The 18474-nt window shown below is 42.1% G+C and overlaps 1 protein-coding gene across 2 annotated transcripts; it reads right to left on the minus strand.

Annotated features, from left to right (window-relative positions):
• Positions 1–3154: 3154 nt before the first annotated feature.
• fyco1b (FYVE and coiled-coil domain autophagy adaptor 1b) lies at positions 3155–17963 on the minus strand. 2 transcript variants are annotated; one of them, XM_027021190.2, is made up of 18 exons: positions 17877–17963; positions 17120–17225; positions 16712–16818; positions 16413–16538; positions 14130–14236; positions 12697–12840; positions 12216–12282; positions 9645–11561; positions 9464–9556; positions 8999–9117; positions 8732–8899; positions 6693–6836; positions 5935–6146; positions 5349–5487; positions 4977–5084; positions 4321–4531; positions 3906–4015; positions 3155–3800 (listed from the first exon to the last, which is right to left on the minus strand). In XM_027021190.2, the coding sequence occupies exons 2-18, from the start codon at positions 17175–17177 to the stop codon at positions 3746–3748; spliced, it is 3885 nt and encodes a 1294-aa protein (XP_026876991.2). In that variant the 5' UTR covers positions 17178–17225; positions 17877–17963; the 3' UTR covers positions 3155–3745. The 2 variants fall into 2 exon arrangements, with proteins under 2 accessions (XP_026876991.2, XP_026876990.2); XM_027021189.2 differs by having other exon boundaries at positions 12198–12282.
• Positions 17964–18474: the final 511 nt, after the last annotated feature.

The following is an 18474-nucleotide window of genomic DNA, read 5'->3' on the forward strand; positions in this document are numbered from 1 at the left end:
GGTCAAGGTTTGCTTTTCTCTCTGTCAAACAGCTCAATAAAATCAGGACAGAAACTGCCTGGTCTTATTCCCTGGTGATGTCTCTTTGTCTCGTGCATGCTCTCTCTCTCGCCCTCCTTCTCTCTCAGCACTATCATTTGGCTCCACGTTGTCTCTCTGAGCAAAAAGTGCGACACACTGAAACTGGCAGGGTCCGGAGAGAGGAGGTGACGGATGGCAGGAAGTCCAAGGTGACAAACAGGACTAAAATATCTCCCTCTTCCATCCTCAGGGTAGAGAGGAAACTTTGTGGGTTATGGCCATGCATTTCTTCCAATTGCTCATTACATACAACACATGAAACATTTATTTACTTTATTTACACACATGAACTGAAGTAGGCAACGGGAAAGAAATATATGGGTGCCATGAGTGTAAGGTCATATGGGTCAACTAATAAATATATGAGAGTAGGAGAGAATGAGGCAGAGGCTTTCTGAGCAATATAACCTCTTTGTTTGAGGGAGAAGGAGTTTGCGTTGAAAGGCCTTGGTGGACCGCAGGAGAAAAGGCAAGAATGAAATTGTGTTTGACATGAGCAAACACTCTGAGAAGGAACGGCAGTGAATCCATTACCTCAGCTGTGAGTTTTCACACACACATAGCTCAACACACATGTAGGCCTACACACAAGCATGCACACACATTCCATTCACAGAATGCAACTCCATAGGGGTTAGTATTTGGACTGAATAATAGCGACAGTTTTCACCTAAAATCATCACCTTGCTTTTCTTTCCGGGTTTTTTTTTTTTTTTTTTTTGTGAGGTAAAAAAGCACCGATTTGGCCGATCTGACTCAATCATCGAAGTGCAGAAGAGAAGGAGCGAGAAGCATCCACTTGCATACAGGCTTTAATAGACCGTCTCGGTCCAATACATTCATGAACAGGAATGTGCAACAAATCAATCACATTTACGGGGATACTAAAATCGGTTGCCGTCGGCCGCAGTACCGTCATTGGAGCAAGGTTGTGATGGCTGACACTGCCATCTGGTGGTCGCAAAGTCTACAGCACATTACGAAACTGACCCCCACATGCAAAAACGTAACGGTGTCTCAGGGATCCGCTTGAAATCCAATATCAATAGGATAAGTTAGGATACTTGAAAAAAAATGTTTTAGCCTCCTCAGTCTGTGGTCTATGCAAATATCTAAAAAATCTACTTCCCCTCACCTATAACAAATTTTTTTTCCCAAACAATCTTCCCACAGGAACTTTGACAAGCGGCCAGCTCATGACTTCGTGCCTTTTAAACCACCCATTGGACATATGAGGTTGCTCATAGTTCTGGGCTGCCACCGCGTTATTGTCTGCGACGCCGCGCTCATTCTGTGGGAAGTGTTCTGGAGCAGGACGCGCGGCGAGCGGCAACGCTCTTCAGCGAGAGATTTATGGCTCCTTTCAGCTGAGCGTGATCCAAAATGGATGCCACCAGTCACAGCTCTCTCTCACCTAGCTAATGACAGCTCTGGAATCCAATCCAGAGGGCAGAGTGCCTTGAAGTGGCTGTTGCCGCGTAATGCCGCGGGTGACGAGTGATGAATGACCGGGTAGATTTGACTGGAAGCGCGGTTCCGGAATAAAACTAATCTCCTCGCGTTCTTTCAGCACCCGAGTCACATCCAGCACTTGAACGATCATTCAGTGAAAGCGCCGGATTTGTTCGTCAGACACGTCTGCACACTGGGTCATTACAGTACGTTTGATTGCTTTCAACCCTTTGCAAGACAATAAACACCGATGCTTGTTTTTCATAGCCACATAAACACCCCGCGTCTTTCAGTTTGTTCTTGGGTGCGCATCCCCGCGTCACTTTATGGGTATTTGTATACTTTAGGAATCTGCTACAGCTTATTGCACACGTGTCTGAACATCAGGTGGAGGTGTGCGTTCGTGTTTTGCAGTATAGGGCTGTGTGACTGGTTCACAGTGACGAGCATTGCCATCTCCAGACTCCATTTATATTCAGCCCACATTTCTTTTGAACACGTCCTTGCACATCTATCTCTTCCTCTATCAATGTGTATGTGTGTGTGTGTAAAACCTCAGATCGGTGGTAGGCAGGCGAGGCCTCTTGGAGGGTGTGCGATGGTTTACAATGAGCTCATTAACCTTGGGAGGCAGGCTGGACTCTGCAGATGGACACCCTCCTCCCGCACGACTCCGCTGCTCCCGTATCCACAGGCAACCACGATCCAGACGCAGTCGGTGAGGGAGAGCCGATCGCGAGGAAGGCGCTAACGCCTTGAGCGCACGCGGGGTGTCGCATCTCGCATTGCAGTGTAAAAACCTGTAGGGCTGGCTTATCAAAAATTAATTAAGACTAATTGCAAATTAGAGGCCAATCTGAAGAGATATCCAGCTGAAGGCGCTTTTCAAGTGCAAAGTGTCTTAATTACTGTTCAAAAGCATGGAGAAATCTGCTCACACATCGCCGAGACAATCACACAACGCTGTCACTTTAATCACATTCAGTTCTATTACAAACCACCACTGGCGTGCCACGCAGATATCACGGTCAGCATCATAATCCTTCTTTTACAGTGTCCTACTATAAGTTATGTAACAGTATTATTCTATTAACAATGTAATGCTTGTCACTACAAGTATGAGTGGAAATTTATACCTTTAACAAAATATTGCATTTGTCATTGGGAACCAGGCAGAGCTTGGTGTACCCTATGTTCCTGTCACTATATTCCTGAGTTACAGATCAAGAGTTCTTGTTTGAACAGAGCAAAGAAACAGCAGTGGTTAAGATATTGCCAGTAAAATTTTGCTTCATGTCAGCAGAAGGAAAATGTGGGCTGGTAAAAATCACACTGCTGTGAAAATGGGTTTACCTCTTATTATGGGCTGCATGTGCCAGCACAATTACTGATTTCATCTCAGCATAAGGGAAACTGTCGTGCGATGCCCAAGGTAGTCTCCGTACATACAGAAGAAGATGTTTGCAAATTAAAGGTGCGAATTAAATTTGAAATTTGTGCTCTAAAAAATATAATTTCTTTTAGAGATCCAGTAAACATTACGTCATCATTTCAGTTTTGACATTAAGTGTAATAAATATTTCCACAAGGGATCAACTAAAATCACTGTAAAACCTGCAAATGCTTTACATAAATGTATAATTTATTAGTCTACACATGTTAAATAATTCTAATATGTAGTAAAGTAGATATATTTGAGCTCCTAGCCATACTAACATGGCTGCATATGTATGTCAGTTAATCAATACAGTATCTAAAATAGCCTCTATTTGTTATCATTATTATACTGTGTCAAGCCTTGTGATTCCCTTATTCTGAACATAGAGTGACCACATAGTTCGCCAAGTTTCATGGCATTTTATACTGGATGTCATAAAGCCTCAACCCACAAGCATGCTTCAGTTCTTCCTATTTCAAAGATAAAGAACCATGTTAACTTTTAAAGCTTCCACTTTTGATTTGTGGCATTGTGTCATGTCTCTGTTCTTATTGTACAGATACAGATGTAGTGTTCGATGTTCTGAGGATGAATGAATGAAAGACTAAGTCTTCACTAAGTCTTACCGGAAATGGCTAGAGGTTAATTATGACATTAGAGTACCTTCATAAACCAGGGGTTGCTTGACCTAGACAGAGGTGTGCACTGGTATATGTGTGTGTGTGTGTGTGTGTGTGGTGAATGCTCTCCCGTTTACAGTCAATCGCTGCCATCTTACACCACTGGCTGCTCCATGCTCAGTCTGTAAAAAACTTTCTTTGAGATGAACCTGGAGGAAGAAGGGTGGGGCCACAGACACATCACGGTCAGAAGGAGGCCAGATGCCGGACGTGTTCCAGCATCTAAGCAGTCCATGTGTGCTGCACATGCTCACCTGGAGTAAGAGTTGTCAAAGATAAGAGAGTATTCGCCAGGGTTGCAGGCTTTCAGCTTGCCCCGGATGGTTTCCTTGTGAGAGCTGCACCTTGTCAGGGGGATGAGAACCTGTAAGAGGAAGAGGCTTTTTTAGGGGATCGCTCACAAGGTTTAAGTAGGAGAGGGCAAAGCATGTGTGTGTGTGTGTGTGTGTGTGTGTGTGTGTGTGTGTGTGTGTGTGTATACACAAGAAGCACCTTGGCCTGCTAGTGAAGAATGTATGTGCAGTTTTACCTCAGTAAGTCATACTTTGTGAGTATGAGTGAGGGTGTGTGTGTGTGTGTATGTGTGTGAGAGAGACCTTGTCCTGCTCTAAAAGGGTGCCTATACACGTATAGCCCAAAATACTGCACTTTTTGCATGGTGCGTATTACCTTGGTCTGCTCTAGCGGTGTTTCGGCACTCTCTCGGTATACCACACAGAGGGAGATGCTTTTAGGTGTGGAGGAGAACTCCCAGCAAATGGTGGGCCCAGTGTCAGCCACAGTAATGGGGAGGCGACTGTAGCATCCAGACTTGATGAAGAGCTCTCTGGACTCCTCCCCAAACTCAGCAATCTCCTCCATAGTTAAAGGCACAGACAACCTATAGGAGACCAAACACAGCAATGATAATCCATTGACCACCCAGAGGAGACACACACACATTACTGATAACCCACTGTCCACCTACAGGAGACCACTTACAGTACAAAACTACCTGTTTTGTGAACTTTTGCTTCAATAAAAGTAGGCCTTTTGGTAGATGATTAGATCTATTACTAGTACGTGTGCCAAATTCTAGTGAAGATCACTGCACTGGCCACAACACTGCACTGCACAGATTTGTCTTCTCCTGATTTACCGCACCATATTCAACTTCGTCATCCATACATCAGTTAACGTCAGTTGACATCAGCTGCGTCAGGACAGGAAAATATACTAAGCCTTGCCCCACTGCTGACATACATAACCATCTGCTTCTTAGAACTATGACACAGCTCATTAAAAGTGCATTTGATAGGGCTGTGGTTTGTGCAGTGCACACGTACGTCATCTCTCCAGACGTTATCAGGCAGAGCTCGGTGTCCTGCACCAAAGCCGGCAGTTCCTCCACTTCCTCTGCAGTCAGGTTACTGGTACTGGCCTTGGCAATGCCACTGGGCACATCAAACACACCCACATTTACCAAACTTTGTGTGTATTATTTATCTATTTTTTTAGCGCTTTTTTTTTTTTTTTAAACAAAATAATTCATCTTCTGTTTGTACAATCAAGCAAAGAGCCAAAAGATTTGCATGTTGTTAATGAGGTTGAGGTCAGGGTTAAGTTTAGGTGTAAGCACAGCATTGTTTGTCCACAGTAATAAACAATTCAAAGTACCCTGTAAAGATAATACAATATTGTGTGTGTGTGTGACTCACAGCTCCTCTGGCCCTTGCGCCCCACTCTCCGGGCACAAAGCCGTGGTGAAGAGCAGTGAGTCATTGTCGAGGATGCCGTTCACCTCCTCGTCCGTGATGATGTCGAAAGCCATGTCATCTAGCCTGGGGGATTGCAGCGCTGCAGTGTGGCGGAGACAGCATGTTGCGCTTGTTAATGCATTTCCACCAATTAGCCCCAGATGCCAGAGATAACGTAGCAAAGCAGCTTTTTCAGCGATTGCCGTGTAATTTTTGGCATGGTCTCCATGACTGATGCAATATTGCCTAAGCTGTTGAGAACATGCAGTTGTGCACACTGTTGGAGAGGAAGTGATCTCTGTTTGTAGCATGTGACAGTTAGAAAGCTTGCCAAAACACAGCACTACAAGCCGCAAAGCTCCTTATGCAGTGTGCTGATGTCATTCACATCACTGTATAGTTAATCCAATAGCCAATTAAAGTCTCCTTCAAAATAGATATAAAAGGAAGCACAACCTAGGTCAGAGTTTTTCTAGAGGCTGGGACTGACCCAGAAAGCCTGAGTGAATCCTCTATGACCTTTGACCCCTGACTTTTGACCTCTCACCTGCGTCGCTAAGCATGCTGTGTTTGGTGGGAGTAGAGGCGGAGGGATAGAGACGTGGCTGGGAGGGACCACCTAGGTCCTCCTGAGGGGGCCCTTCTGCTATGGCACTGTGCTGATCATAGCAGTCCTTACAGCAGCGCTCTCTATTACCGCCCTGGTGGACGATCACTGTATTATTGCAGCAGGAGTGGCAGAAGGGGCGACCACATAGCCTGCCAGACATATAAGCAAAAGGTGTGACATCAAAACCACTACTTCTTACACAGATTTCTACATGCTCAGTGTACTTCAGATCTACTTCTATTTCCTATAGTACTACTTATATGTTTTTTATATATTACTTATTATATGTCAGAAACCAAAAACAACCGTCATAATTTCTCATTTTGGAGGCTTAGGCCAATGCTAGTACCAAAGAATCTAAAAAAAAATGATTATATATATATATATATATATATATATATATATATATATATATATATATATATATATATATATATATATATATGTATGTATACACATACATACTTACATATACTTGATTTTTACCACAATAGACTTCAAAACAAACTGCATGTATGCATAAAGAAAAAGTGCATAAAGAAACTGCAACTGCATAAAGAAAAAGAAAAGCCTCATGGATGTACTTATAACCAATAACAAAAACCTGATGCTTGTGTCACTAAGGAGCTATTCCTTACTGTTAGCTCTATAAGAAGTTGTGGGTTCTTTCTGGGGAAACAGAAGGTGCTGCTCACTTGCAGTTGTGCCGACGCAGCCACCAGGTGAACTGCGTGTGGCAGCCGAGGCAGTAGGGCAGGTCTCGTTCCGTCTCCTCCTCTGCTCTTAGCTTCTGTTCAAATTCCAGAGCGTCCGACTTCTGCCAAAGTACATCTTTGTCCCTACAGGGGGAAGCAGAGAGCCATGAATAGCGGTTCTTCGCAATGAGTGAGCTATTGCTGCTGAAGGACAATACATCGTGCATGTTGTATAGATTTATCCTTTAAAATTATGCATCTTGGTTGGTATAAAATCTTGTCATAGGCAAATGTTCATTGAGGATATGTAGGCACATACACTCATTTGACTTTATTAGGAACACACACTGTTACAGGGTATGACCAGGGTATGCACTTGTGTAGCATGTTGTTTGTTGCACTGTTGTTTTTATGTTGCACCATGGTCCTGGAGGAACATTTCTCATTTTTGTTGTGTATTTGTATATAGCTGAAATGACAATAAAACCTCTTGAACTTGAACTTGAACTTGACCACCATTTTCTCACAGATCACATTCATTTCTTTGTGGCATGGTTAAGGAAGATGATGCAATTCTTTCAGAAAGTGCTGCAGATGCACATTCAAACTGTGAATCTCCTGTTATACCACACAAATGCTGACGTACAGCAAACGCATTGACAAGGTCATGGAACCAGTCGGAGATGACTTGTGCTTTTTCATCTCAGAGCACAAGTCATTTCAAATGTCTGCTTTGTACATTATCACACTGGAAGTAGCCATTATTAGATGGGTAATTGTGGCCATAAAGGGAGCAACACTATTCACACAGGCTGTCGCAATGAAGCAATGCACAAACGACATTAATGAGACAAATGTGCGCCAAGTATAGCAGACATTAGAATTTTATTTAGAAGCACCTTTCAAGACACTCAAGATCAGTGCAATGAAAAGAGAAACTAAGGATGCCAATTAGAGACTGAATATGCATTAACAGTTAAATAAATAAATAAACAATCCATGAAGTAAGTTAATAAATAACTTAATAAAATGAGGAGTCACAAAGCTGAAGTATTTATGGCCTTGAGAAGGCAAGCTGAAAGAGGAAGGTTTTCGACTATTTCATCTTAAAGAAGGGCGTGAATTTCAGCCATGTAGGTGAGCAGAAACACTGTCCCAGAGTTTAGGATCAGCTGCAGGACCAGAATATGGATGAAGGAGGGTAGAAAGGTAAGGAGGAACCACCATGAGATGGGATAGATGGATCAGACTTAAACCCACCAATAAAGGGAAACTGCTGCCTGTCAGGGGCATGTGACTCGAACCACATTAGTGCAGCATTAGTGCTGGCTACCAGATTTTTGAGGTTGTAGATAAAAATGTCATGCCATAATGTGTCAAAGGCGGTAGAGGGATGCAGGAAGACAAATATATTCAAAAATCATCTGCAACCAGTAGGTCATTTATTACCCTAACTGATACAGATTCAGTACAGATGTACATCTCTCAACATAGACTGAAACTGCTCAAAGAGATCATTGTAAGATAAGCATTCTTCCAATTCGCCTGCCATTGAAATAACCCCCACACCATCACACCTCTAACAGCCTAAAAACTGTTGACACAAGGCAGATTTACTGCTAATCACAGTTATAAAGATTGGTTATCAGAGTTAACATAGCCTTCTTGCAGACAGAACCAGATTGCCAATCTCCTCTAACCTTTCTCAACACTATATTTCTGCCAGCAGAAACACCACCCACTGGATGGTTTATTTTGTTTTTCACATGATTACGTGTAAACTCTAGAGTGTGCTGTGCGTGAAAATTCTAGACGATCAGCAGAAATACTCAAACTAATCTCATTATTGTCCTCCATTCCGATGTTTGATGTGAGCATAAGAGAAGCTCCTGACTTGTGTCTGCATGCCTTTATCCATTACGCTGCAGCCCCATAATGGGCTGATTAGACATGAATACATAAATTGGCAGGTGTATGGCATATAGGTTTCCCCAGTATAGTGGCCAGCGAGTGTATATTACATGTGGTATTGTAGGTACCTAATGAGCTCCACAAGCCTCTCCTCCAGGTTCCTCTTGGTACGGTAGAGATCATCTATCTCTGCAGATGCCTTCAAATCACAGGTCTGTTTCTCTGAGGTAATTTTCTGTAGGTTCTCACTGAGGTCCTGGCAGGCTTTCTGGGCCAGGGCAAATTTCTCCTGAGCCCTGACACAACACCACAAATGAGGGTGTACAAAGTACCCAAACACTAGGGACATGTCATTACTTAGGTTTGGCTTTGCATACAAGCATTATTACACTCACTTTGACAAGTCCTCTTTCATTTGGTTCAGTTGTTCCTCTTTCTGCAGAAGCAATCCATCACAGCTGGCAATGCTTGTATTTTTCTCCTCAATCATCTGACAGTAGGTCCTGTTAATGGCCTTCAATAACACAAAGTACACACAGCCTCTCCATAACATATAGGTATATTCATACACTTCAGATAAAAAAAAAAACCTTCAAATTTTAGATAAAAAAAGAAAATCAAGTTAACTGAGATGGTTATGACACTGTAATAGTGGTACTCTACATTATTCAGATGTAAAAAAAAAATCAATTTAAATGAATCCACTTGCAGAATAACTAACACATTTTTAATCAAATGCATATCATTGCACATACTTCAGTGTTCAGTGTTCATCGTGTGCTGATATACAGCTAATGTAAGTCTCGAATTAGACAGCAACAGATGTGGTGACTCCAGGCAATAACCGTGTGGAAGTATACCTCAAGCTCTGCCAGCCTTGTCTCCAGGGTGGCCACCTTCTCCTGCTCTGCTTCCATTTGTGACTGTGCTCCAAGCAGATCTTCATTCAAAACCTGCATGCAGGGAAAAGACTCATAATAGTCAGATATGTTTCTTTCTTTCCATGGACTTTTATTCTGAAGATAGAAATGACAAAATAACCTTTTCCTTGTCACCATGATGCGTTGCCTGTTCAGCAAGCTGAACACGAAGAGCATTAATCTCTCTCTGGTTGCACTTCCTCAGGGTTCTTGCCTCCTCCTGTGCCTCCTCTAGCCTCTGCTGTAGCTCCTTCATGGCTTTGTGCAGCTCCTCCACTTGATAAAGCTCCTCAAGGAGCCGGGTGTTGTCCTTGCTCAAGCTCTCTGCACAGTCGTTGAGGGCCTGCACCTCCTTCTGTGCCTTCTTCTCCAACTCTTGCAGCTTGGCAACAAGTTCCTCATTATGCCTGGTCAGCAGGCATACCTGGATGCCCAGCTCAGCCATCTCAATGTTGGCTGTGTGTAGCGCCTCACGAGCCTCTGCATTCTGCAGAGCCACGGAGCTGTGCTGACGTTTCAGCATGTCCAGCTCTTTTTGTATGGAAGCCACCTGAGCTTGGATGTCCGCTCGAGCATGGGCTTCGCTGTCCCGCTCCTTTGCTATTGCCTCCTCTCTCTCTCTGCACTGCAGGAGCTCCGCTACATGCTGCTGGTTCAGCTCCTCCACCTGAGCCTTGAGCTGCTCAGACTGACTGTGGAGGTCTTCCCTGGAGGCCTCGGTCACTTCCTGCATTGCCTGGATCTTGAGCCTTTCTTCAGCACTCACTTGGAGAAGGGCTTGTAGATCCATAACCTCTCCCTGAAGCCTGGAAACCTCCTTCATGTTCAGGTCTAGTTGGGATGCATAGAGGTCTTCATTTTTATTTGCCCGCTCTTTATCTAGGTCAGCCTTCAAGTGTCGGTCAGCCCCAGTCTCAGTGTCCATCGAACTTGGTCTAACATAAAGCTCTCCATGCTTCTCTTTCACGGCAACCTGAAGCTCACTCTTCTCTAATATCTTTACCTCTACTTCCCCAGCCTCACTCTTCATCTGGGCTTTTTGGATGCTCTCCTCCAAATGCTGGTTCTCTTCCAGGGGTTTCTTTTCTTGCTCCTCTGCTATAAGACCAGCTGAATCCAGCCTTGCATGGAATGTCTCAGAGGCTTTTAAAATGGTTAGTTCCCTCTCCAATGCTGCCTTGCTCTCGGCAAGTTCCTTGCTGCTCTCTTCTGCCCTCTTTATCGTATGAAGCAACTTAGCATTAATCTCCATTAAACTGGAACACTGGGTCTTGTACTCTTCCAGCTTCTTGCCCTGGTTTTCCATGCTTTGGTTGTGTTCAGAAAGTCTTTGGCTTTGGTTTTCTAACTGCTGGATCTTCAGATTGCCAAAAGAGAGCTCTGTCTCCTTCAATTTCAGCTGCTCTTGCAGAGACAAGATCTGACTATTCCTTTGGTGCAACTCCTCATGTCCTTCTTGTTCTCTCTTCTTCATCTCTTCCACCTGGTTTTTCTCCTCCTCTATTGATTTCTGCATGTCCTGCAGTTGGATTTGCAGGCTCCTAGCTTCCTGCTCCTTAAGACGCAATGCCTCTTCGAGGTGGTTAACTGCCGCTTGTAGTTCATTGGTCTGTCGCAGTGTGGCAGTTCTCTCTTTCTCGAGGCCGGCTTGGAGCTCAGCAAGTCTCTCCTCATTCTCCTTCAGGGCCACAGGTTCCTTTGTCATAGGTTGCAGACTTCCAGTCAACTCTCCATTAGCCTGCTCTGCTTCCTGCTTCTGGGATGAGTCAAACAATTGGTCCCTTTCATTGTGTGGCTTTTGATTGACATTCTCTGCAACAAGCAGCTTCCCTTGGAGATCCCTGACCTCCCGCCTTAACTCTGCAGCTTCATCGGTGAGCCGATGAACCTCCTTTAGAAGATTTTGTTGCTGTAGCTCTGACCGGTCAAGTTCGGCACGCAATTCATCCACACCACTACAAGAGATTTCTCCCAGTTCTCCCAGATCACTAAGCAAATTGCTCCCAAAGTCTGGGCATGGGAGAAACTCCTCGGCTGGCTGCAAAAAGGACAAAAAGGCAACCCCCCCCCCCCAGAAAAAACAATTAACTTACCTAAAGTAATACCACCTTATGAGGAACAGAACACACATTGGATCTAAACATCCAATATCCATATATGTGATTACTGACAAAAGGTGGTTGTTGTTGTTTATTATCCAGTCTTCACCTGATTTTGTTGTTGCCAGTTCCCACCCCACTAGATAGGTCTCCCACATCATATGATTTCCCAACCTGGGAAGGTAAGACTGGCTTCCTCTGAGACAATGAAGCCAACCACCACATCTTTTCAGGTTGCCAATGCCATAAGACAGCTTCTTGGAGGTGAGCACTAACAACCCTAAGCTATGTAGATGACCTTCTTTCTTGTATCATGGAGAAAGGAACTAGGTCATCCTACCCACCCAAAGAGCATGGCTAGTTGAGAGCTCAATAGCTTCCGTCCATGGAATTTGGATTTGAGCTGTCAATCTCCCAATGTACATTTTTATACTACTCAGAAGCATATAACAGATATATTTAAACATTAAGCGCTACAATAAAGCAAACACTAAATATCTCTTTGAAAAAACACCCAGACACCCCTGTTAAGCAGTGCATTTGTTGTACAGAATGTAGGTAGGGTGGAGGAGAACCTGTGAATAATTGCTGACCAGGCTGTTGACACTGGAGCAGCGGCTGGGTGGTCTCCACATGTGGGTAGCTGATCCCAGGGTTCTCCTACAAATGTGGAAGACACATAGTAGGCTTCAGTAAGTAAGGTAGTAAGTTAACTATATTTTCTTCTCAGATGAGTACTGACCTAAAATCAGTTTTCGCCATTTAACATCCCAATGAACACAACCACAAAGGCAGGGTGCTTTTTATGGTTCTTGGAGTGAACACCAGTAACTCAAATATTTGCTTAGGATTGCAATAGGAAGTGGTCGTAGGCAAAGAGGAAGTAAGCCTATTAGCAGCGGAATGCACAGAAAAAAAGGTGTTGAAACCACATCCTTAGAGTAAAGGTGCAGTAGCCTTACACAAACATGTACTTCAAGCACATGTTAGTATAGCAAGCTTTAAAGTGTGTGTGTGTGTGTGTGTGTGTGTGTGTGTACTGAGTAGTTGTTAGGGAGTTAATATCTGGATAACCTGGCAAAAGTGGGCCACTCTGAGTCGAGATCATATCCTCTGGATGCCACATCAAACTGAACCTCGTTCAGCTCATACAGGTGATTGATTATGTCTACGTTGAAGTAGGATTTCAGAAAGGGACTGCGGGCATAGTACCAGTCACTGCATGAACAGAAAAAAGTATCAACCAATCACTGCATGGGAAGAAAGCCTACCCACCAATCACTGCACAAAAACAATATTCACTGCATTGTAGGAAAATTGTAACCACACGACAGCATGGCATGTCTCAAACATGCAAATGTGCCAACTCTACAAACATTCAGACACAAACATGTATGTGTAGTTTACTCCCAGACATTTTTTTGAAGGATACACTGATCCTGTTTCCAAAATGCTGTTTACAAACAAGTCATTTATGCCAAGAGAGGAAGAGAGAGCTCCTCCAAACTGAAGTAAAACCAGAAACAGAAAGAAGAGGGATGAGCATATGGCAGTCGTGTTCTGTGGTTATGAGCAGCATTATAAGCTTACAAAACAGAGTTCAACACTGTACTGTGCCATTTCAACTCATTTTTAAAAAATCTATCTAGCCCAAGTTAGACCATATTAAAAGACCAAAAACTGAAATTCACTTCAGCTCTTTAGTGCCGAACCGTCTTCCATCAAAGTATGAGTTAGAACAGACATACTGTAATTACGTTAATTGATCCTGCAGGATCTTTTTTAATCAGTATTTCTACTGCTTCTTTTGCACAACTGCATCAGCATATTCTACCTTTTACTACACTAATAATTCTTGAATCAAAGTTCTTTTGTTTATTTGTTTGTTTTTATTTTGTTGTCACAGAAAAAAATCCAGGACTCAGGCTTATCATTTTTATAAAATTATAATATTGTTCAGGTCTTTTTTTCCCCCAAGTTAGGCTCTCCATGTTGTCAGCAGACTCAGCCAATGAAGAAATGAACCCTAAAAAATATACTGTGGAAGAACATTCACATAGTTACTTTTTAACCTTATGGGGTTTCTTGGACAGGTACCTTTATTTGAAAGGCAGTATGATTTTTTCATAACTTCCTTTCCAGAATCTGCTTTTTTCCAATTCTTAGTACGCTCACCTCTCAGCCCACTTCCTCATAACATTTTAATGTCGACTTTCAGTTCAGCATTTGATCCATTTGGGCAGCTGCAGAGGGTTTCATGCTGACTACTGTACCTGCTTGCATAACCAGTCACAAGACTGTAGGAAAATATGCATATAGCAGGTTTCATGTTTCGCATTTCAAAATCTGAAAGGGTTTCCCAGCATAGACTAAAGATTCATACATTGCTTAATTTGCCTACTCCTCCTGTCACAGGTTGTATACCTCAGACAATATAACTTCCTCTACCACACATTTAAAAACGCTTGGGGTATGACAGTGAACAACTGTAGCTTCCATTCTCCTACCAAGTGACTCTTTGGTTCATAAGGCATTGCTGAAGCGTGTCTGCAAGTCTCTGGTGTACCAGGCAGTAGCGGATGAAGGCTCGCCCTTTTCCCAGCGATGTCTTCAACTGCAAAAAACAGAACAAATGATCAAAATGAGTAATTTCATGTGAGCTGGTATGAACTGTATAATTAGATTCACTTCACAGCAGCCTTAAACTGCACAGAACATACTGACATATGTTTTTTTTACTCTGTTTTTAGTGTTTAACATAGTTTCACTATAATCTGTTATATCTGAATTTTGGTTTACTTTTTGCAAAAAATAACCACGTATTGAAATCTACTGAGTTTTTTTTTGTCACCTGAGGTTACATGTTAATAGAAGCTGGTGAGTGCCACATAACTGTTATTTAGGTGCTGACAAATTAAAACATTGGAGGGTATAATTAATTTTTTCCATGAGTGTATGTCATTAAAATAGATATCTTGTCAACACAGATAACACTGTAGAAACAAACAAATTAAAAAACATTTTCAGTTTTAAAGGTTAAAGGTTTTAACCTGACTTTCCAGATTACTGAGCCTCAATTCATTGAGTGAATGTGACTCACCCAGTAACACTGCAGATGGTTAGATTACAGTAAATTATGAAATTAAAACACACAGACAGCTGATGGGACTTCCACACAGCAGGTGAAGAATAACACCATCACAGCAAACTATGGAAAATGTTCTGACATTTTGATACTGAGGCATATCACTAAAACTTCAGTCATCATGTCAGGACCTATATCTTATGTGTCTTAAAAAGGGACTCCATGGTGAGGAAAGCCTAAAGCCTGTTCTTCTACACACCTCAGGAGAAGTCCCTAAGCAGGAGGTGTCAAACCAAAGAATTCAAAGTTTACTCATAAACAGCACAGTGAAGTATGCTAACCAGTATCATTCCACTAATAGTGTTCTTGGGGTTTTAAGGTTTAAGTCAGCAAGCATGCTCCCCTCCAGTGAAGAACATAAACACAGAGTATACTTGTTTGTTAACCTAAGGCACTGCATGCTTTTAAACTACAAAAGGAACACCTGAACTTCAACAATCATAAGTATTGGAAACCTCCTTATCTCCACTATTGTCTGTTTCTTGAAAAACATAAAACACCCAAAGGCATGATGGAACTAACAGATCAACATTCTTTGCTTTGTGATTTCAGACGGACTATGTAATGTTCTCTATATTCTTTGTTAGCTATACTAACAAAGCCATAGTTCCTACAGCACATAATCCGACTCGGGCAGTGTTTTGCTGTGACCTCCTCGTTTATTTGCCAAAATGAAGAGCAGAGAATCATGAGAAAATTAGACATCCATATAGAGGTAAACAAACAAACAAACAAACAAACAAACAGCAAGAAATGAAATCCAGTCAGCAAAGAAAAAATAATGAAACTACTACTTAAGACTACTTAAGAGCAGTCAAACATGAGTGCAGTGACGCCTGACCACAATCTTCTCTGTTTGAATGTCTGCAGAACCATGTCTAGCTATAAGGAAAGTGAAAATAACACCCCGTCCGCCCCCAGAACCTCAGTTATAAAATTTAATTTTGAATCAGCAACATTCTGATGCCTTTCCTGCATTAGCTAGCTGTCATGCGTTTGTTTTTTATAGGCTATTTAGCTGCTAAACTTGCCCAATGTCATATGGCATTTTTTTCCCTCAAAACAGACCAGCTATCATTAATACCATTGAACATACATTTGTGTTTATACTCCTATTATCAAATAAGCTTTATAGCCAAGTTCAGTAATAGGAGAATACATTTTCAAAGTTATTGTTTATTTAACATATTTTTTTTTTGTAATCTGAACTCTTTACAAAAGTGATGCATGCACAGCATTTAGTTGCCTCTCTGAAAAGGGTTTCAGAGAGGTAAGGTAATAACCTATGTGTATTGTAAAACTAAGGCGGTATAAACAAAAATCAGAATATTAACATCAAAACCAATGTAAGCCTATTTATCTAGTGTAGGTTTCAGTGTTTATTTCAAACTGAAAATTAGTTAAATATTTATTCACAAATTTAAGTTGAATAGTTCATTATTCATTAACTGAAGTGAAGGTTTATCACTTTGTCATTAATTGAAGTGTGGTTTGTGGTTTACTGCTTTATGTGAAGCAGATTTGTTGACTAATCTTGATTCTGCTTACAGCCCTGTGTATGTGTGTGTGTGTGTGTGTGTGTGTGTGTGTGTGTGTGTGTGTGTGTGTGTGTGTGTGTGTGTCTTGCCTAAATGCTGTAGATTACCTCAGAGATAGACTTGACAAAGCGAATCCCATCATTGGTCCCTTTCATCTTGGCCAAGCAGTCACAGAAGTAGTCCCAGTAGTCTTTCCTGCTCCCCAGAAATGTAGCTTTCTCTTTTTGGTCATACTACAAAGATTTTGATCAAATGATTCCAAAAGGTTGAGCAAAAGCTTTCCAAAACGCTACACCACATGCAAGTTACTAAGAGGCTGTACCTACCTCACTCAAAATCGAACTATATGACATAATTCACATTTGCTAATAAGTTGTAAAAGCTAGCATGTATATGTCTGTCATACTTGCAGCAAGTATTCTAGTTTGTAGCAGAATTTGTGAAGATTGGCGCTGTCGTCTGTGATGGGTTCTCCATTCTCCATGTGTTCCTTGCCCAACTCGGCCACCGCATCTGCACGAGGAAAATGCAGGTGTCTTAGTGCGAGCAGTCAAAGTTGCTGTGCTCACCTGACATGTCATGGCCTAAATTTTCCATAGAGCATTTTAGAGGGGGTGTTCAAAGTGACACTTGCTCTTCTATGTTACAGCGATGACTTTGTGTTACGGTGCCTTTGGCCAACTCACTCCTGTTTTACTAAAGTAAAAAGTAAGAATGCCCAGAGGTTCTGAGCTCTGAGCCAGATGCTTTCAAACCAAAATGGATTGAATGGAGTCCCATGAAAGACAGGGCTATGCGAGTAAAATTGTGATACCGTGCAAGTCTCTGATTATCCTCTGAAGCTGATTCTCGCCAACAGTTACTGATGCCATGGTGAAGCAGAAAGACAAAGGTTGTTTACAGTGTCATCACACTGTGTGCTGTATGAAGGAAATACAGAATGTGAATTTAAGGGAGAAGTGTGTCCATGCTTATACAAAGCACTAACAACAGATATCTGTAGTCTGTTAGAAACTTAGTTTGTCAAACAGACTCAATGTGTGCAAATAAAAATTATACACCAAACTGTCCAAAGCTTCAGTTTGAACAAGACCATGAATAGGTACTCTAAAAACACTATCAAAGAGACCAACATCAGAAAGAACAACGTTCAACAGTACAGAAAGAAAGCTGGAGTCCAAGGAGGTGACTGGGTCTGTCTGACATGCGGTAGTTTACGTCACTCCATGGCAAGTGATCATGCCTCTCATCACAGAACAAGTGGTCTCAGGATAGTGAAACTAACGTTTCCAGCTCACAAGTACACTGTCAGCTCACTTTAGTTACATTTGAATGAACTTCCTGTTTGTGACTATTACGTCAGGGAAAAACTCACCCAGAGCTAATGTAACTATACGAAAGAAACACGAAATTAGGAAAGAGCAGGATACACCTGCTTGTAACTTAACAGTTCAGGGAAAATGACTAGCAACGTCACGCTAACACTTATGCGAAACGTCAACATAGGACACAAACAATAAATCGATAAGGTACGCGGAGTTTCTTAAAAATAACAAGTTGTAAACACATACTGTGTTTCCGAGAGGACAGAAGATCCTTCAAATCGATAAGTTTACAGATGGAACAACCTTGCTAGAGCTAGTAGAGGCGGGAGTTCGTGTTGACTGGCAGTCGAAATAGCAAATCGGGTACAAAGTAATGTTACAAAGACTCTCAGGAGTGCGCCTGGTTTGGTTGAGACGTAGTAGCGAAGTAACGATCACCTGACTGGTGTCGCGAAACACTCGGGCTTAAACTATAGGCACCATTGATGTGCGTGTTATAGATGTTGAGGTTAGGGTAGCTACAGGATGTTATATTACATATACTATATGCTGTGTTTTTCATCAACTAGTCTACCGATATGCAAGTAATACTGCCACAACAATGCTGTTGTTTTTACCTTATTGAAATCATAATCATATGTCCACTCTAACTGGCGGGGATGAAATAAAGCATCTCGATTTTTAACGCCATCATATTAAGTATTAAGTATTTAAGCATTTCTATCTATACTGGTTGAGAACAATTGGCACCAATTCTTAGAAAGCTCCAAAGTTAAAAGGTATGTACAGAATTTGCACTGATTGGAACAAACCATAATGCAGACAAAAACCTTTCCAAAACAAT

This window comes from Electrophorus electricus, chromosome 7 (genome assembly GCF_013358815.1).
Source record: "Electrophorus electricus isolate fEleEle1 chromosome 7, fEleEle1.pri, whole genome shotgun sequence".
Lineage (NCBI taxonomy): Eukaryota > Metazoa > Chordata > Actinopteri > Gymnotiformes > Gymnotidae > Electrophorus > Electrophorus electricus.

Bases quoted from the DNA above. Each gene is read 5' to 3' on its own strand.
- fyco1b (XM_027021189.2), bottom strand. From the start codon at position 17,177: ATGGCATCAGTAACTGTTGGCGAGAATCAGCTTCAGAGGATAATCAGA. The intron at 12,283-12,696 runs GTTATCCAGATA...CCACATTTGTAG, and splicing joins GAGTGGCCCACTTTTGCCAG to GAGAACCCTGGGATCAGCTA. The intron at 6,837-8,731 runs GTACCTACAATA...TTCCCCCTGTAG, and splicing joins AGGCTTGTGGAGCTCATTAG to GGACAAAGATGTACTTTGGC.